Below are 21,477 nucleotides of genomic sequence, written 5' to 3' on the forward strand. Positions count from 1 at the left end.
CATATATGAACATATATGTGTGTATATATCTATGTAAATATATATATTTATACATTTGTGTGCGTACATACTGTATAAATAAGTGGGAAACATATATATATACAAGCATATATGTGTGTATATATATTTATACATATGTGTGCATATATACTGCACAAACAAGTGGGAAACATATACATATATATATACATACATATATATATTAATATATAAGTATATATACATATATATATACAAATATATATATGTTATTAATGTTTCCCACTTACATAAAAAAATATATAGACGCACACACATATATGTACATATATGTGTGTGTATATATATATATGTAAATATATATATAATTATACATATGTGTGCGTACATACTGTATAAACAAGTGGGAAACATATCTATACACATATATACACGCATATATGTGTATATATATTTATACATATGTGTGCATATATACTGCAGAAACAAGTGGGAAACATACATACATATATATATATAAATATATATATTAATATAAGTATATATACATAAATATACACACACACACACACACACACACATATATATATATATATATATATATATGTTATTAATGTTTCCCACTTCCATAAAAATATATATATATACACGCACACACACATATATGTACATATATGTGTATATATATATATATATATATATATATGTAAATATATATATTTGTACATATGTGTGCGTACATAATGTAAAAACAAGTGGGAAACATATATATGTATATATATATATACACATATATACACGCATATATGTGCGTATATATGTTTATACATATGTGTGCATATGCGCTCCCTGCTGTGTACAGTGAGTGACCTTGAAATTGTGTTTTTGTTGTTGTGTGTCTTTGCATGTTGCGTAATCGTATGTGCGTAATATGGAATATTGCAAGTTTTTGGTTTTTTTCCGCCATTTTAACCTTTGTAAAATGGCTGTATGTTGCCGCTGAAGAGACAACTTTTGTTCTTTCATGTCCCTTATGTTCTTTGATGTTCCCAAATTATTTTTTACCTTATTGTTTGTGGAGTTTTTGGAACTGCACAGCAGCCACATCATTTCCCCAATGTGGGATAAATCATGTCTATCCTATCCTAAGATAACAGGCCTTATTTATTGCTCATTTTAGATTTTTTTCTGTTGCTTTACTTTTGTAACTGTATGTAGAAATGGTGCCGCCGAAAAGTTAGCTTGTTGCATCAGCTCTGTGCTCTTTTAATGTCTTTTTTGCTCTTTAATGTTTCCCGCTTGTTTTATACCAAGATGGCGCCACGGTACTGTGCTCTCTTGTAGTTGTTTCCTTTTCTCCTGTTTCTTGTATTGAACGGCGGGCACCGTGTACCAAGTCAAATTCCTTACATGTTAAAAGTACTTGGCCAATAAATACAATTCTGACTCATTCTATAATTAACATTAGTTTTATCTATTTTTATTGTATTTAGTCTCATTCAAATTATGTTAACATCTTAATTTTTGGATAAGTAACACAGTAAGCAACTTTTAAGCAAATTAATTATTGTAAGTGGAACAATGTGAAAGATTAAATGCAAACAAAATATCAGTAATAGACAGTAAATAAGCTCTGCTTCTTCCAACTCCTTTTCACAAATGCAAATTGGTTTTAATGTGACCACGCAATGTTTCTTTATGCAAATTGTCGGAAACAAATCAATACGAACTTGTACAATAAGACGACGTGAGTGCTTTATTGATAAACCAAAACGTATTTTATTCATCATTCCATCTCAGCTGGCACGCCGAGGCCTGCAGGAAAAGAACAATTCGGCTGCTTTTTTCCTGTGCAGTCTGTTTTGAGGTTGTTGGCGTCCAAATGTGACATCAGCATCGCATCATTTTCTCATTCTTACAACATTTACACCTCCTCCTCCTTGCTAGTTGTGGCGGACATGCGCGGAAAATGACTGCGTTCGCACTTCGTACGCAAAACGTGCGCGGAGAGTCCTAAAAACAACGAAAAAGAAGATAACCTCGATCATGTCCGTGTCAGAAACAAACCGCCACATATTTTTGTGTGTAGAGTTTTAAAAAGTCACAGTGCCGTGAAAGTTTGTTTTAGGCGCTTTTGCTAGCTGGCTAACGTGAGGTGCCTTAGAAATCCATTTTTGAGGGTGTTAGCATAGTTTTTAGACAGCACACAATGTTTGTTTTGTACTCATATGAAGTGAAATGACTGCCAAAACTCCAAATACACCAAAAATTTTTTACTCACGCCCAACGATTTGCAGTTAAAAAAAACTAATTTCTTCACATAAAAATGATTTGCAAGTAATTGAAAGTTTGACAGTAATATTTCACAAACTTGCACTCACAGCAGCCATAATTCACACTCTACAACAACTGGTGGTGCTGATAAGTTAATTTAAAGCTGTCAGAGCTATTGTTATTTGCGCATGGTGCCGTCTGCCAAAAATAACAAAGGAGAACAGTTTTTTACTTGGGCATTGTTCTTTTTTAATCAAACAAAAATGTGATTTTTTTTTAACTTGCTAATCATTTGTTTGACTTGCAAATAGTTTTGTGTACTTGAGAATTGTTTTTAATTGAAGAAAATTGTGTTTATACTTGTAAATTCGTTTTTTTACTTGGAGAAAAGTGTATAAATTGTTTTTGTAATTGAATAAAATAGTTGTTTTTTTACTTACGGATCGTTTTTTTTTATTGAAGAAAATGGTGTTATACAGGCACATTGTTTTCTACTTGTAGAAATGAGTATACTTGCAATTAGTTTTTATAATTAAATACAAAAATATATTTTTTTTTTTTACTTGTGAATCATTTTCTAATGAAACAAAAATGTTTTTTTATACTTGCAAGTATTTTTTTTTAAAATAATTTTTTGTTTTCTACTTGCTAAAGGTTTTTTTAATTGAATAAAATTGTGTTTATACATGGAAATTGTTTTTCACTTGCAGAAATGTGTTTTTATACTTGCGAATCATTTTTTCCTGCAGAAAAGTGTTTGTGTACATGCAAATTGTTCTGTAATTAAATAACTTTTTTTTTTTTTTACTTGCAAATCCATTTTTGAATTGACGGAAAATGTTTGTTATACTTCCAAAACATTTTTGCTAGCAGAATTTTTTTTCACTTGCAAATCACGTTTTTTTAACTTCTGAATAGTATTTTTAATTGAATAATTATTTTTAACTTGTGAATAGTTTTTTTACTTGCAGAAATTTATTCGAATACTTGCCAATTGTTTATAATTGAATACAATTGTTTTGTTACTTGTGAATCTTTTTTTTAATTGAACAAAAATGTTTTTTTAATACTTGAAAGTAATTGTTTTGCTTGCAGAAAGTTTTTCTTTCAACTTGCAAATGGTTTTATTTTACTTGTGAATTGTTTTTAATTGAAGAAAAGTATGTTTATTGTTGTGAATTATTTTTTACTTGCAGAAAATCGTTTGTATACTTGCATATAGTTTTTATAATTGAATACAATTACTGTTTTTTTTGTTACTTGTGAGTCATTATTTTAATGGAACAATTGAAAAAATGTTGCTTGCAGAAAATTGTTTTTTTTAACTTGCAAATTGTTTTGTAATTTAAGAAAATATTTTTTCATAATTTGCAAATCATTTTTTTAATTTAAAAAAATGTTCCTACATGCACATTGTTTTTTACTTGCAGATTTTTTTTTTATACTTGCAAAACGTTCTTTTACTTGCAGAAAAGCGTTTGTATACTTAAAAATCTTTTGTGAAGAAAATTGTTTTTCTTTTAGTTGCAAATCTTTTTTTAATTTAACACATTTGTTTTTAGCTTGCAGTAATGTTTTTTCACTTGCAAATCGTTTTTTTTGACTTGGGAATATTCTTTTTTAATTGAAAATTTTTTTTTACTTGCAGAAAATTGTTTGTATACTTGCAAATTGTTAGTTTTTTACCTGTAAATATTTTTTTTAATTGAACAATAATGTTTTTAATACTTGCGAATAATTTTTTTGCTCACAGAAAAGTTTTTTACTTACAAATTGTTTTTTTAATCAAGGAAATTGTTTTTTTTACTTGAAAATATATATTTTTTTAATTGAAGAAAAATGTGTTTATTCATTTATTGTTTTTATTTGCAGAAAATGGTTTGTATATTTTCAAATTTTTTTTACTTGCAGAAAAGCATTTGTATACTAGCGTTTTTTTATAATTGAAGAAAATGTTTTTTTTTAACTTAATCTTTTTTTATTGAAGAAAAATTGTGCTTGTCCTTGCAAATCATTTTTTTGTATGCATAAAATTGTATTTATAATTGAAAACATTTTTTTTACTTGAAAATGTTTTTTTAATTAAACACAAATTTTTGTTATACTTGCAAATACTTTTTTTGCTTGCAGAAAATTGTTGTTACTTGCAAATTGTTCGTTTTACTAGCAAACATTGTCACACTTGCAAAAATATTTTTTACTTGCGAATTTTTTTTTTCATTGTTGTAAGGTTTTTTTTACTTGCGAATCGTCGGGCATGAGTAAACGCACTTTTGCGTGTTTGTGGAGTTTTGGCAGTAATTTCCCTATATATTTATTTCGTGTGACGTTCCAAAAATTCACAGTGCTGTAAAGAAGCCATGTTTGTTCTGGGTGTGTCTTAATTAACACTAAGGGCCCTCGAAATGCGTTTTTGAGGGTGTTAACATCGCACACAATGTTTGTTTTGTATTCATAACTGTTGGCGTACTTCACTCTTGTACAATTAGCACACTCGCCATGTTAGCTTAAAGCAATTTGGGGCCGAGTGGCACGTTTAAAGGCAGGAACCAAAACACTTGGTTCCCCACCCAGTCTGACACGCAACATCATGACAGCTGAAGCAGTCCTGCTTCTGATTGTTGTCTAAATGACTGACCCATTCATCCGTGTTCTCGCTTGCACCCGCTGCCGACACCGGAAGGGGTCGCCGCCCCTCTGCTTCGTGCCTGGAAGACGTTTAGTCACGTGACGCTGACAACAGTGGGAGAAACCTGAGCGCTGTGACGGACACGCACAATCGAGGGTCCCCGTAAGGGAGCCCGTTGAAACGATGCCGCTGATTAGGGGCATGACAAATGAAGAGTGTGTAGAAAAACAAACAGTGCTTGTGATAACAGTCAGACAGGACTAGCATGTTAGCATTCATTCAGTTTGGCATAGTAAGCTTGCTCTACTAACACGTGCGCGCACACACACACACACACACACACACACACACACACACACACGCGCAAACGCACGCACGCACGCACACACACACAAATGGGACAGCGCGAGCTACTTCTTGCTAACCTTCCTCCGCACTTCCCTGGATGGCCAGCAGGGGGCGGAGCCTTGTGTTGAGGGCAGGAAGAGAAGAATAAGTCAGTTGAGTTAAAGTTCTTCCTTCCTGCATGTCAGCTTCCGCCCACATTGGAGGGAGGGGGGAAAAAGGAGGCGGAACTTATGACGAGTCGGCAAGTCGGCCATCATTTTTTCTTGCCGCTCTTCTCCGAGCGCTTTGTCTCCGCCTTGCCTGCCCGGTCCGACCTCTCGCCCCTGTCCTTCTCCCGCCCCCTGTCCTTCTCCTTTTCCTTGTCCTTCTCCTTGTCCCGCTCGGCTCGCTCGATGCGGTCGGTGCGGTCCGAGCGCTCGCCGCCGCGCTCCGAGCCGGCCTTGCTGCCGTCGCGACGCGTGCCCTCGTCGGTGGATGAGGTAGTTGCTTGGGGCAGTCCGCCCTTGGACAGGTCCTGGTGCTCGCTGATGGTGCTGCTGATGCTGCTCACCCACGTCTTCAGGTCCTCCTGGTCATCCACAGGACAAGCTAGGTCAGAGGTCACAAAGCCCACAAGATGCTTGTGGTGTCAAGAATAACTCACCTCGTCTTTTGCGTGGAACAAGAACTCGCTGCCGTCTTTTGTCCTGTGACCAGAGCAGAGGACCATCATGTCAACTTCACACGACAACAGATGACTTTGGACTCGTTCAAGAGACTTCAGAGACTCATTAGACCAACTGAAGACACCTCAAAGACACTATGAACCGGTCTTTGGGGACCTTGGAATACTTTGAGTCTTTAAAGAATATTTGGATCAACGGAACAGTCTTTTGGACCACAAGCCATTTGAAACTTTAGACCAACTGAAGAGTATTTAAAGACTTTTGTGGACCAAAAAGTCAGTCTTTAGAACCTGTTATGTTCGATTCTACTCAGAACGTGTGGTTGCCGATATAATTATGGGATTATATAATTTGTTTTTGGAACGATATGATCTGAAACAATTCAGTGAGTTGAAATCAGATAAATAACTTTTTAGCAAAAAAAACCTCAACCAGTGTGACTTCGTTAGATAGACAGACCTGCTTAGTAGCCTTGTGGTTAGAGTGTCCGCCCTGAGATCGGTAGGTTGTGAGTTCAAACCCCAGCTGAGTCATACCAAAGACTAAAAATGGGACTCAGTACCTCCCTGCTTGGCACTCAGTATCAAGGATTGGAATTGGGGGTTAAAATAAAGTTAAAAGTACCAATGATTGTCACACACACACTACAGTGGGGCAAAAAAGTATTTAGCCAGCCACTGATTGTGCAAGTTCTCCCACTTAAAATGATGACAGACGTCTGTAACTTTCATTCTTAGGTACACTTCAACTGTGAGAGACAGAATATGAAAAACAATCCAGGAATTCACATTGTAGGAATTTTAAAGAATTTATTTATACATTATGGTGGAAAATAAGTATTTGGTCACTTCAAACAAGGAAGATCTCTGCCTCTCACAGACCTGTAACTTCTTCTTTAAGAAGCTCTTCTGTACTCCACTCGTTACCTGTATTACTGATACCTGTTTGAACTCGTTATCTGTATAAAAGACACCTGTCCACAGCCTCGAACAGTCAGACTCCAAACTCCACTATGGCCAAAACCAAAGGGCTGTCGAAGGACACCAGGAAAATAATTGTAGACCTGCACCAGACTGGGAAGAGTGAATCTACAATAGGCAAGCAGCTTGGTGTGAAAAAATCAGTTGTGGGAGCAATTATCAGAAAATGGAAGACATACAAGACCACTGATAATCTCCCTCGATCTGGGGCACCACGCAAGATCTCATCCCTTGGGGTCAAAATAATAATGAGAACGGTGAGCAAAAATCCCAGAACCACACTTGGGGACCTGGTGAATGACCTGCAGAGAGCTGGGACCAAAGTAACAAAGGTTACCATCAGTAACACACTACGCCGACAGGGAATCAAATCCTGCAGTGCCAGACGTGTCCCCCTGCTTAAGCCAGTGCATGTCCAGGCCCGCCAGAGAGCACAGGGATGATACAGCGGAGGATTGGGAGAATGTCATGTGGTCAGAGGAAACCAAAATAGAACTTTTTGGTATAAACTCAACTCGTCGTGTTTGGAGGAAGAAGAATACTGAGTTGCATCCCAAGAACACCACACCTACTGTGAAGCATGGTGGTAGAAACATCACGCTTTGGGGCTATTTTTTTGCTAAGGGGACAGGACGATTGATCCGTGTTAAGGAAAGAATGAATGGGGCCATGTATCGTGAGATTTTGAGCCAAAACCTCCTTCCATCAGTGATAGCTTTCAATGGTTGACCAAATACTTATTTTCCAGCATAATTTACAAATAAAGTCTTTAAAATTCCTACAATTTGAATTCCTGGATTTTTTTTCACATTCTGTCTCTCACATTTGAAGTGTGATGAAAATTTCAGACCTCTGTCATCATTTTAAGTGGGAGAACTTGCACAATCGGTGGCTGACTAAATACTTTTTTGCCCCACTGTAGGTGTGGTGAAATTTGTCCTCTGCATTTGACCCATCCCCTTGATCACCACCTGGAAAGTGAGTGGAGGGGTGGGCAGCAGCGATGCCGCGCCCGGGAATCATTTATGGTGATTTAACCTCCAATTCCAACCCTTGATGCTGAGTGCCAAGCAGGGAGGTAATGGGTGCCATTTTTATAGTCTTTGGTATGATTCGGCCGGAGTTTGAACTCCCAACATATAGATCTCAGGGGGGACATCGGTAGGTTGGGAGTTCAAATCACCAAAAATGATTACCGGGCAAGAGTATACATTCTCATGCAGTTACTTTTAGCTGCGGGCATTACACTGCATGCGTTTCCCAGTCTTTGTTGTCTCTCCTTCTCACAGAGACTTAAAACAAGCGCACCTTCTAACATAAGTCACATGTGCAACGTCACACGCTCCCGCGGAGCAGACAGGTAGCAACTAAAAAGTATTGAAACTTTTTGTTACAAGTGAAGAGTTTTGAAAAATCTTTTGGACCACTTGAACAGTATTCTAATAGACAAGTTCAAAAGTCTTTTGATACTTTGGGTAACCAGCTGATAAGTATTTCGATACTTTCTGTACCAAGTAGACACTCTTCTGAGACTTTGGACCAATTGAAAAGTACTAAAGAGACCTCGAGATACCAAATGACAATTCTTTAGATGTATTCTTCAGTACCCGTAAAGTCTTTGAATACTTTTTGGTCTAAGTCGATATACTTTAAATACTGTACTTTGTTAGACCAGTTCAACAGCTTTCTAAGATTTTGGACCACTTAGAAAGTATTTAAATATTTATACATCAGACCAAACATCGATCCCTTTTCTACCGGTTATTCCCTTTGGGGTTGCTGGTGCCTATCTCAGCTACAATCACCCTGGACAAGTCACCAACTTATCGCAGGGCCAACACAGATAGACAGACAACATTCACACGACCAGTTGAAAAGTATTTTGGGACTTTGAGGAACCAGCTGAGAAGTCTTTAGATACTTTCAGTACAGACTTAATAGTCTTTGAAGACTTTGTCCACCTAAAGAGTTTTGAAAGGCTTTTTAGACAAGTTGAACAGTCTTCTGAGACTTTGGACCAGTTGAAAAGTTTTTGGAGACATTGGGGAACCAACTGACAAGTCTTTAGATACTTCTTTAAATATGTTTTGTGCCAACTAAATAGTCTTTGGAAACATTTGGTCAACGTAAGGAGTATGGAAAGACTTTTAGATTAGCTCGACACTCTTCTATGACTTTGGATCACTTGGAAAAGTCTCAAGAGAATTTGGGGAATGAACTGAGAAGTCCTTAGATATTTTCTGTAGCAGCTGAATAGTCTTTGAAAAAATATTGGTCATGCAAAGACTCTTGAAATACTTTAGATCAGCTGGACACTCTTCTGAGACCTTAGACCAGATAAAAATAATTGTTGAAATGTTTAAATAATCCAGACTGGGGCAAGCTAGCGCTTTAGCACCTTAGCGAGGACAAGTAGGACGTACTTGAGCGTGAAGACATTCTTCTTTTTCTTGTATCCGTTGGTGACGTCACAGTGACATTGGGCCAGGTTGAGCAGCGGCTCGTTGTTGTACGACGTGGCCGTGTTCTTGGCATCCTTGTAGAAGCCCAACTCCCCCTTGTTCAGCACGCAGTACAAGTTGACCCAGGACCTGCTGAGGTGCGAAAGGACGAGGGAGTAGGGTGCACGGGGGTGGGGTAAGGAGGGAGGAGAAGGGGAGGAGACGCAGCGAGTTAGGGGGCGCTGCAGAGTAGCTGCTGCTAACCTGACACCTCACTCACCTGAGCTTACAGGTAGGTGGGCAAGAAGGACCAACACCAAGAAGGGAGTAGGAGAAAACACACTGCTGTACAAACACGGGACGGACGCCAAGGGGGGTGTGGGAAAACGTGCAGGGGTCTACATACAGCCTGGGGCGGGGGGCGGGTTGAAGTAGTTGGGGCTTAAATAGGACTTACCTTGAGGTGTAGGGGGAGGGCAGCAGCCAGCAGCAGCGAGCACGGAAACGAGAGAGCAGAAACATTTGGTTAAAGTACAACTTTTAAAAACTTCCAACATGGTGGAGCTGCGGTAAACACCCTTGCTTCCATGCACATTTCAGGGAATGCACGTGGAAGACATCTGTCCATGCGATAAAGAGGCCATGAGGTGCACGGTGCGAGATGAGCTGCTTTGTGTGCGTGAGGTCAGCCAAGCCACAAGGGGGCAGCGCAGCGCAAGAGTGTTGGTTCTCTCTGGAGGAGGCAGCTAGTGTGTGCGGTCATTATTTGAAGTGCTTGAACACAAAGCATCATGCAAACCCACCTGTTGGTACTCTTCTTCAGGCTCTCGATGTCCAGCTTGCGGAAGAGGAAGCCCTCGTGGTGAGCGCTGTGGCTCGGTGGCTGCGTAACTGCCGGGCCGCTCTGGGCGGGAGCCGACCGGGACCGCCGCGCCGTATCGCCCGACTCTTTTGGCCGCGGTCGGCGCCGCGGTTTGGGTCTGTCCCGAGCACGAGGCCGGTCGGAACGGGAAGACTTCTCTGGTAGGCCGTTGGGTAGGCGGGGCACCTCGCCTCGGGCCTGAAAGGGGCGGGGTCAGAAACATGAATATATTTACATAAAAACACTGCATTTTTAGAACAAGTGATTGCAGAAATCTCTAACCTGGGCTGCTTCTCTTTCCTGAAGCTGCTCCACTATTTCTGCCATGGTGGGTCTTCTCTCTCTGTGCAAAAAAATTACTTTTATTTACACCAACAGATGAATTGTTTGTACCAACCAAGTATTTTTACTTACACCAACTACTTTTATTTGCTCCAACATATTACTTTTATTTACACCACACAATTAGTATTATTTACAACAAGAAACTAATTTTGTTTACACACACCTACATTTATTTATACCAAGAAACTACATTTATTTACAGCAGCAAATCATTTTTATTTAAACAAACAGACTACTTTTTTTTAACATTGACAAAAACTACTTTTAGTTCCACTAACAAAATACTTTCATTCACACCAACATATTACATTTATTTACAACAAAAAACTACCTTTATTTATATCAACAAACAAAATTTAGTTCCAACAACAAAGTACTTTTATTTACATCAAGAAACACATTTTATTTACACAAAACTACTTTTATTTACAAAGAGATACTACTTGTATTTACATAAACAAACTACTGTTATTTACACCGGCAAACTTGTTTTATTTACACCAAGAAACTACTTTAATTTACATAAACAAACAACTGTTGATTACATTAATAGACATCTGTTATTTACACAAACAAACTACTGTTATTTATGCCAACAAACTACTCTTATGTACACCAACAAACTAATTCTATTCACACCAACAAACTACTGTTATTTAGACCTACAAAGTACTGTTATTTAGACCAACAAACTACTTTTATTTACATAAACAAACTACTGTTATTCACATAAACAAACAAATGTTATTTACACCTACAAACTGCTGTTATTTACACCAACAAACTACTGTTATTTACATCAACAAACTACTGTTATTTAGACCAACAAACTACTTTTATTTCCATAAACAAACTACTGTTATTCACATAAAAAAACAAATGTTATTTACACCAACAAATTAATGGTATTTACCCCAACAAACTACTTTTATTTACATAAATAAACTACTGTTATTTACACCAACAAACTATTGTTACTGTATTTGTACACCACCAAAGTACTATTATTTAGAACAACAAACTACTTTTATTTACATAAACAAACTAATGTTATTTACACAAAAAAATGTATGGTATTTACACTAACAAACTACTTTTATTCACATAAACAAACTAATGTTATTTACACAAAAAATTTATGTTATTTACACTAACAAACTACATTTATTCACATAAATAAACTACTGTTATTTACACCAACAAACTACTGTTATTTACACCAAATAAACAACTTGTATTTGTGGTAATCTGAAATTTCCTTGCTCATTCCTGTTTTGTCTGCACACCATATTCACTCTCTCTCTCGTCCACAGTATGGAGTGGCAGCCTAATTAACCTGGCTGCTGACAGCAGGTGAGCGCCGGAACTTTATCCACTGCTTGCAACAGACAGACATGTTGTTGGTCTTGCCAGAGGACTCCCTAGTTCGTCTTGCGCCTTTTTCTCAGGTTTGCCTGTATTTTTCTAGCCTTGTCTAGTGTTCTTATTTTGTACTTTGTTTTTCTGTTTTACTTCTTTTTAGAAGTATTTTTCCTAGTCTTGTCTAGCGCTTTTTGTTTTGTATAGGTTAGTTCTCTTAGTAGTTTTTTACATGGTGTGTTTTTGTCTTTTTCAACATCACCTTTGTTTTGTTACTTTGTGCTTCCTCAAAAATAAAAGGAAGAACTATTGTCCACAAAAAATACGTCTCTGCATCCTTGGGATCCACCTCACCAGATCGTTACAGTATTCACATATACAGACAACTGTTATTTACACCAAGAAACTAAAGTTATTACCCCTCGGAGCACTTTAAAGAAGCGTCAGCGACATTCAAAACAGCTTCAACATCTCACCCTCCCCCTGAGCGTCGGTCGGAATGTTCCTTCCCGGTGTCGTGCTCGCTGGACTCCTGCCTCTCCAGCCGCTGTCGGTCCCTCCTGCGTCCATCGAGGCTCCCGTGGCCTTCCTGCTCGCTGGATGTTTGTCTCTCCAAAGTCCGCCTCTCCCGCCGTTCGGCGTGTTCCCGCCACACCTCCTGAGGAAGCTCGTCCCTGCGTGCCTGGATCAGCTGCTCGCTGGACAGCTGGCGTTCCAACTTGTGTTCCCTATGAGTCTGCACCTGCGGCTCAGGGTTAGTCCTGGAGGGACGGGACCCTCTGACGGGGTCGCCGTGGAGCCTGTCCCGGTTTGGGTCCTGGAGAACCACTTCGGCCATGACGGCCACCTCGGCTCTCTCCGTCATCATCTCCCGGCCTTTTTCCCTGGTCTTTTCCAGCCTGCTGGCTACTACCAGCGGCGTCACCGCGTCACCCAGGTGTTGGATTTTCGGTCGCCGGAGATAGGGAGACAGTTTTGCATCCACCTCTGCCGCAGGATGAAGAAGAACCTTGCTGGTGCTTTCTCGCGCCTGATTGGCGGAGACAAGCATAGCGGCCGTGGCGACGGATAAAATGGAAGAAGGAGCAGGTTGGCGGAGCCCCATGCCTACCACGCCCCCATGAGGCGCTTCCAGGCCGTGGCGGTAACTGCTGTCATTCGTCACAGGCATGTAGCCGGCCACTGTGGAACACAGGCGGCGGGCCGCGGCCGAGGGGGACGGCGTGGGGGTGGCCGGCGAGGGTGATGGTGGAGTGCTGGCCTCGTTCTGTTCATAGATGGTCTGTCTCATGACGGGGGAGAGCGGAAGGCGGGGGAGGGTGGAAGGAACGTGGGAGGCGTCAAGAGGGTCCAGGAAGACTTTACGACCCAGTAGAGGTGTCGCGGGTTGTTTGCTTTGCTCCGCTTTCAGCTTCTCCACCTGCACACACCACCAAAAGATCATCAATTTCAATAACATCTTTCATTTTAGGATGAGATTTAGTCGAGCAGAACTCGCTAATCACGACACTGACATAGCAGAGACTGAAACTGAAACTAAAAATCGCTTACATTGTATTTACACTAAGAAACTACTTTTTTTACATCACAAAACTACTTTTATTTACACTAAGAAACTACTTTTGACACCAAAAAACACATTTTATTTTCACAAACAAATTACTTTTATTTACACCACCGAAGTACTTAAAATGTCACCAACAAAGTACTTTTATTTACACCAAGAAAGTTCTCGTATTTACACCAACAAACTACTTTTATCATACCATAAAACTACTTATATTTACACCAACAAAGTAATTTTATTAACACCAACAAACTACTTTTATTTACACCAACAACCTACTTTAATATACTTCAACAAACTATTTTTATTTATAACAACAAAGTAATTTTATATTTTCCAGAAAATACTTTCATTTACACCAACAACATACTTTTATTTACATAAAGAAACTACTTATATTGACACCAACAAATTACTACATATATATATATATATATATATACCAACTGACTACTGGTGTTTACACCAACAAAATACTTTTATTCACACAAACAAACAATTTACCTTTTAATTACATTAAACTATCTACTTTAATTGACTCCAAAAAAAAACTATTATTCAAACTAACAAAGAAATTACATTTATTCCAACAAAGTACTTTTTTTTACATGACTAAAGTATTATATTCATACCAACAAACTACTTTTATTTATAACACCAAACTACTTTCATCTATACTAAAAGAACTACTTTTATTTACACCACCAAACTACTTTTATCTATACCAACAAACTACTTTTATTTACACCAAAATGTTAAACTAATTTTATTTACAGCAACAAACTTACATTTACTTGGGAAAGAGGAAAAAACACAGATTCTTTCCATTTGTGAATATTTTTATCTGGACGATATTGTAGTTACGGGAGTTCAGTGTTGTGTGTTTCTGAGCTGTGATGCAGGCGTTGGCCTGTAGGATGTGTAGTTGTTGAGCCGCACTGGTTGCATTCCAGTATCTTGCTGTATGGCAGGGGTGTCCAAAGTGTGGACCAGGGGACATTTTACGGCCAAAACTAATTTTTATTGGCCGCTGACATGTTCGGAAAATTAAATGAATTCATTATGAATGAGGTATATCAACTACTGTGAAACTTCTCTATTTGCAAACTTTTAGATTAAGCCAAATATGCCTCTGTGTACGAGCGCTTCTGCCATTCATTTTGTGTGCCGCTTAGGGATGTCACTTCATATGCAGCCATTTTGGAGCGGCCACATCTCAGCATGTTTCTTTTCTCCCCAATTCACCAAGTTTTGTCTAATTTACTTACTCAATATGGGTCCAGAAAAGCCAACAAACAGCCTGGACTTTTGTCGAGGCTAGAACCAATTATTCATGTTTACATTGTTTCTTACAGGGAACTCTGCTTCACTGTACAAACTTTTCGATGTACAAACCATGTTTAAGAACCAATTACATCTGTGAATCGAGGTTCCCCTGTATTTGTTTTGTCACCTAAAACACAAAAGCTAAGATATCGATGTTTGTTTTTCAAATAGCTTAGCATATGGTGATGCACATTGAATTGGTTATAGCATATTTAATGCACAAAATGTGCCAAAGTGGCCTTCCGCGTTCTTTTTTTTTTCAGTATGCGGCCCTCTTTGGAAAAAGTTTAGACACCCCAGCTTTAAGTTACAAAGGGCTGTTTTGTAGACGGTAAAAACAAGTAAATACTTTATACTCTTATTTGCATTACAATGACAATAAAACTTTTATACACACGCAAATCTTTCTTCCGTTGGCTAACCATGGAAAATAAATATTTAAGTTTAGGTTAATACTACCATGCTTTTATTTTGACGTCTATTTTGCACTGAATAGGAAGTCTGTGTTTGTTTCAACTGGACAGTAGTTATGTTGTGGCTGGTTAGCACTAATGAAGAACTGAGTAATACTGAACATGTCAACATAAACGGAACAATAATCTGACACCTTTGTCTCAAAAAGCAGTTGATCGTGTATGTCGACGTCGACTTAAGCGGGCGTTTAAGCAAGGCAATGAACCCCCGACCTTTACAGTCTACATGTACGCGTTTGTCAGTTGTAAATGTCGCCTTCGTCCTTGTATAGTGTAATAAAAATACCGTGGTGAGGCGGCGCAGTGAGCTGAAGCGCTCCTCCCAGGTGGCGGCGGCTTTCCGGAAGGCTTCGTGTCGTCGTATCAGCTGCTCCACTTCGTCGACACTGGCCCCGAGTTCATTGCTGTTGACCAGGGGCTCCTGGGCCGTCAGCCACGCCTCTGCCACCACCGCCTCCTGAGCAAACTGATGGACCTCCAGCACTGACATCACCACCACAAGGACAACACCAGACAACCGGTTAATCGTACACAGCATGACTTGTTAGCCAATGTCTGGGTTTGGGCCCTCACGTTGCTGCAGGACCTCCCAGTGCTTGTCCCACTTCTCAGACAGCTCGTGTTGCTTAGCAACTACCTTGTCCAGCTTCTCCTTGATCTGCAGGCAACATCAACACGGTCACCATCACAGACACGACTTAGCCTAACACACAGGTGTCGATTTGAACTCAAGGCCTGAGGGCCAGATCTGGCCTGCAACATCGTTTAATTTGGCCCGTGACACCAACTAAGGTGGCACACCCACCGTGTAAGGGTCGGCCTCCACATTAATTAAGGTGGTCCGCCACATCGTTGAAGGTGGCCCGCTACATCCTTTGATGTGGGCCGCCTATCATTGAAGTTCGCCCGCAACATTAACTAAAGGCACCTGCCACATCAATTAAAGTGGCTCGGCTATCGTTTAATATTACTCGCAACATCAATTAATGTGGTCCGTCATTACATTTAATGTAGCCTGCTCATCATTTAAGGTTGCCCGTCACATCAATTAGGTCAGGAATATCATACATGCGGCCCATGAGGCCGGATCAGGCCCGCGAGATGAAAGTGCTAAGTATACAATTGAGCTGCATTTTTAAATTAAAGAAAGTGCTGTTCTAAAAGTGTCCATTGGATGTCACAATAGCAATTCTGTTAGGCAAGCAAATGGTTTATATTGGTGAGGGCAATTATACCAAGCAATATGTACACGGTAAAGCGGGGCTTCGACTCCTCCCCCTCGACTCACCGTTAACCAAACAGTAGTAAAATAAACAATTGGAAACCTCACTTAAAATGCTGCAGGAGACACTGCACAATTGGTACAGTTCTGTGAAAATGATTTTCTTACGTGCAAATTTAAAGAAAGTCAACAATGGAAATTACAAATAAAGTAGTTGATACATAAAAGTGTTTTTATTGATGATTAATTTTGTTTTTGTTCAATCATAGATGGGCTGTGACTTAAAGTTGATTTGGTTAGTAGAAACACTGAGATTAAGTCTAATTTCATTGTGTTCTTCATGGTGTTTTTGAACTACACCACTTTTTCCCTCAGAATGTTTTACTAACTTTAAGTTTTTTGTCAAGAGGATTATTTGTGATATGTACATTTTCAGAATGTCCTTGTTCTATTTTGTGCCAATGTAAATCAAAGAAAACAATCTGAAGTTGTCATAGTTGTATTTTTAAGTTATTATGCCATGATTTTACCCGTCCAGCCCACGTGGGAATAGATTTACCTTCATGTGGCCCTGAGCTAAAATGAGTTTGACACCCCTGAATTACGTGATGCCTCTGTTTAGAACATTAATCAAAGTTCCTTGAACACACCACAGTTATGTGCTATAAGATGCAAAAGTGAAATGTAAACATACATTTGTCCGATGCTGCCACAAATAGATTTGTTATATATTTACTTTCCTTCTGGCACCTCATACTTGTTCCCAAATATCGGTGTTGTGAGTAAATGAGGTGAGCTTTGAGTGTGAAAGGAATGAACCATTTTATTTTTTTGCAAGGAGGTATGGGGATTGTTGCACATTCTTATTTTTGATTCCTAGAACAAATTCACAGCAAAAGATTTTTTATCTTAAGTTTTATGATGACTATTTAGAACTGACGGATTTTAATGAAAGAAAAAAATCCTACTAATGTGCCCCTCACCCAGTGTTTTAGATCCACGTACATGCGTTTTAAGTTGTCTGTCTGTCCCTAATCAGAAACAACCCCCGATAAGCTGTCTACTTACCTACATTTAACCAACAATGAAAGACACCACACAATTTAAACCAATCAGAAACAACGTACAGCTGAGGTGTGTAAAAGAGAAACGCCTTACGTTGTTTCTGATTGGTTTAAATTGGGTAGTGTCTTCAGTGGTTGGTTAAATGTAGGCACAGTGATTGATTGCTTGGTCTGGGATTGATAATTTCAAACGATCCATCAGAGTTACCCGCACTACGGCAAGTTGCAAAAAAACTAAGTTTATTACTATGAAAAAAATACAGAGTAGTGAATGGAGTTATATAACCATGAGAAATGTCAAGTGTGGCGCAAGAAAGGGTTACGGTTACGCAATACCATGATGATGGCTGCAAAGGCGCCAACTAGTGGTGCGTATTTGGAAATACAAGGTGGCGTTACAGACAGACAACTTATTTTACACTCTGAAATCGCTGTATAGACAGACAACTCTTCCACGACAGAAGTAGGGCAAAAGTCACGTGTAAAAAAGGCAGCCAATCTCACAAATCATGAGCAGATTGTATTACACGCATGCGCGTCCTCTTGTTGCATTACACGCTCACAAATCTGGATGGCCTTCGCTCAAATCGTACACGGCAGAAGTGTCGCAAAAAGTCACGTGTAAGTAGACAGGCTATCGACAGTTCTTTCTGATTTGGGACAAACAGACAATTTAAAATACACGTACGCGGATCTAAATACACACACTCGGATTGATATAAAGACACACAAATTATTATACACGCTTACAAATTGGATTACACGTTGGCAAATAATTTTGCTACAATATTACTTCCATAATCTCACCTCTTGGGCGGCGGGGTTGCGAGCAGCCAGCAGCGTCTTCCCCATCTCGATACACTCCACCACGCTGTGACTGCGAGCATCCACCTCGCTGTTCAGACTCTGGTGATAGTTCATCAGCACCTCCACGGACGACACGTCCCTGCAGGCGACGAGGACAAACATGGACACTAGATAGCAGAAGGACGTCATTGCGGAGAAGAAGTGACATCTACCTCGGCTTTTCTCCCGTCCCGATCTGACAGATGATCGAGTCCATCCACATGATCTGATCCCGCACCAGGCTGAAGAACCTCAGCTTGTCCGTCTCCGTGGTGATCTGAACCCGACACTCCTCGCAGGACGTCAGCAGCTCCTTCCAGCACTGCATGACCTCGTGCTCGCGGCAGGCTATGGCGTCCGCCTTCTCGCCCGCGTACACTGTCCTGAGCTGGGCGGCGCTCTCCTGCAGCTGCCGCACCTGATGGAGGACAAGGGGAGACGGTTTAGGGAGCACCAGGTCGGCACCAGGAAGATGTTGGAACTTTTAGCCGCTGTACCTGCGTGACCAGCAGCTGGATGTCCTGCTCAAAACCTTGGAGGAGTCTCTGCAGCGTGCTGGTATTGGACGTGCTGCTCTGGCGACCACGGACCTCCGGTAGCCTTCGATGCTTGTCCGCAATCTGGCACAGAACCTACAAAAACAGCATAATGAATCGTGTACCTATCAAAATCATCGCACATCAAATTCATGATCCTCCTTCTCACCTCTCTGCAGTCGGAAAAGAACTTGTGCAGGTGGTGCGAGGCGGCCAGCATCTGCGCCCGGGTCTCCATCAGCTCCAGAAGGTCGGCCCAGGACTCGTTGACGCCGTCCTTCCATTCGGCAATGGTGGCGGCCTCGGCGTGTCCGTAGTCGATGAGCTCGTCTACCATCTGGTTGACAGCCGTCACTCGCTCCTGGCCCACGTTGCCCGTCTCCGACGCAAAGTCCGTGAACTTCTCCTGGAGCAGCTACAGAGGGGGAGAATGCTTCAGATTAGAGTCGATTCGATGGCGAAGTTTCAAATAGCAGCATCAACAAAGGCACTAGAAGACAGGAGTACTAGAGCAGGGGAGTCAGACTCGTTTTTTAAATTGAGGGCCACATCGCAGTTATGACTGTCCGCTTGTAACAACTTGCCTATGCATTTTATTATTATGCATCATTTTTAAATACACTGTCAAACATATTTAGATTTTACAGTAAAAAACAACAAAGTCACCATAATTTTACTGTAAAATATGCGTTACTTTTTTATAAAATTAATTCGTTTTCACCAATTGTCCCTTTTGACTCTGTAAATAAAAAAGGTACCACTGTGGGGGTTTTTTTACAGTAAAAAAATGGTAGTTTTGTCGCCCAACTTTTACTGTAGAATGTACAGTGTTTTTCACAACATATTACCGTGAATGGAAAAACAAAGTAGCTAGTTTTTGACAGTGAAAAAACTGTGGTACCATTTTTCCATTTACATTAATACACCGTAAAATATTTTATGTGGAAAACCTGTCTGCTCAGTCACCAGAATTTCACAATAGAAAAAAAAAAACTGTGGTAGAGTTTTTAAATTTACACTAATATGCTGTAAAAACCACTGTAAATGTCACTGTAAAATCTATTTTTACAGTGTACAACTATATAGATAACATCATAGGTCAAGCAGATATTTAAGTATTTATTCTTAGTTTAACATTAACAGTGTGGAAAAGTATGAACATATAATATTTGTTAGAATATTGAATAATATTAAAGTTTAAAATGTATGCAATTTCATGCAGTACATGTATTGTTTCTGTCAAAATGGAAAGAACTACCACATTTAGTAAGAAAATATTAAGTACTTTATTGATGCATAATATTTCCAGGCGTTCAAGGGTCATATAAAATGATGTGGCGTGCTATATCTGGCCCCTGGCTCTTGAGTTTGACACCTATGTACGAGAGTAAGTTCAGTATATATTAAATAGGAAAATAAAAAAACAGTTATAAAAATACAATGAAATTAATGTGCATTGTTAAATTTAAAGAAGTATGTACAATGGTACCTGGGGATGCCAGTTTAATTGGTTCGGTGATGCAGCTCGTACTTCAAAAAACTTGTATTGTAAAAGTGTTATTTGTGAAATTTTACTAAAATCAATTTAATATGTGCTCGCACCCCTCCGAAACAGCACAATTCTAACATGTAGCATGCCTTTTGAAAAAGAATAAACAACTTTTACATCAGGGGTTCTTAACCTTTTTGACACCAACTTTTCCACAACAGAGGAGCTAGGTGCCCACTCAAATATTAACAGTGAATTAGAAAACTTACTCTTGATTTTTTTGTTTATCGTATTCAATAATTATATCTAACCGACTTACAGTTCAACAGGATAAACTTTGTCGAATGATATGTAACCATGTGTTAATCACAAAGATTATCATCAAGGCTTAGGTCAAGCTGATAATAAAACATTTAAATCAAATAAAAAAGACTATCAAATAAAAGTATACTGTAAAAGAAGCAAACCATAAAAACTGATAAATAAATTATAACTAACAGATACTTTTCTTAAATAAATTGTCAATAAAATTTAAATGCAAATGAAAATACAGCTTTACCACTTAAGAAGCTTTTCTAACTATGATATTAGCGATGTCATGCGAAACCAATATTTTTGGCAGCCCTCTATTGTTAAGAAACACCATTTTAGATAACAATATTGTATAAAACAATACAATAGAATGTACTACAAACAACTACAGCAGTTTTATGAAGTAATGTTTTTTTTGTACAGCAATTAGCTTGGAGAGCGCACTTCGTGTTTTTCAGTCAAACACGACATCAGCAGCCTCTCCATAGTTTCATGGATAGATGATTGCCATTTAGATATTGTTTTATCACCTTTGGCTGGTGTTTCTGACTCATATTGACTAAACATAAGCTTCATATGGACTTATCGACTGCTTCAGTGTGGTGCAGACCACACTGAAGCATATGCTCTGTCATTTTTTTTAATTGATATATTTTTCTTCTTAGTTTCTTCTCAGCACTGTCCTTCGCATTCCCTTTCTTTGTTCCCATGGCTGGAAAACAAAGTGATGTTGATCTTTAGCTATAATTTAATGCCAGCG

The 21,477-nt window shown here is 39.1% G+C and overlaps 1 protein-coding gene across 5 annotated transcripts in view; it reads right to left on the bottom strand.

The window, feature by feature from the left end:
* Nucleotides 1–1,734: 1,734 nt before the first annotated feature.
* The window catches only part of LOC133536903 (spectrin beta chain, non-erythrocytic 4-like), a 99,330-nt gene continuing 79,587 nt past the window's right edge, over nt 1,735–21,477 (bottom strand). For 2 of the 5 annotated variants that reach the window (XM_061877595.1, XM_061877593.1), the window contains exons 31-42: nt 19,086–19,331; nt 18,878–19,012; nt 18,554–18,798; nt 18,342–18,480; nt 15,822–15,906; nt 15,535–15,731; nt 12,359–13,302; nt 10,461–10,521; nt 10,120–10,376; nt 9,299–9,469; nt 5,874–5,916; nt 1,735–5,798 (exon numbers count right to left, since the gene is read on the bottom strand). In XM_061877595.1, the coding sequence (XP_061733579.1) occupies nt 5,484–5,798; nt 5,874–5,916; nt 9,299–9,469; nt 10,120–10,376; nt 10,461–10,521; nt 12,359–13,302; nt 15,535–15,731; nt 15,822–15,906; nt 18,342–18,480; nt 18,554–18,798; nt 18,878–19,012; nt 19,086–19,331 (2,838 nt within the window). In that variant the 3' untranslated portion in view covers nt 1,735–5,483. Of the gene's footprint in view, nt 5,799–5,873; nt 5,917–9,298; nt 9,470–10,119; nt 10,377–10,460; nt 10,522–12,358; nt 13,303–15,534; nt 15,732–15,821; nt 15,907–18,341; nt 18,481–18,549; nt 18,799–18,877; nt 19,013–19,085; nt 19,332–21,477 lie in introns of those variants that run through there. The other 3 variants (XM_061877594.1, XM_061877597.1, XM_061877596.1) reach the window with 2 other exon arrangements.

Source organism: Nerophis ophidion, linkage group LG18, assembly GCF_033978795.1.
Source record: "Nerophis ophidion isolate RoL-2023_Sa linkage group LG18, RoL_Noph_v1.0, whole genome shotgun sequence".
Classification (NCBI taxonomy): Eukaryota; Metazoa; Chordata; class Actinopteri; order Syngnathiformes; family Syngnathidae; genus Nerophis; species Nerophis ophidion.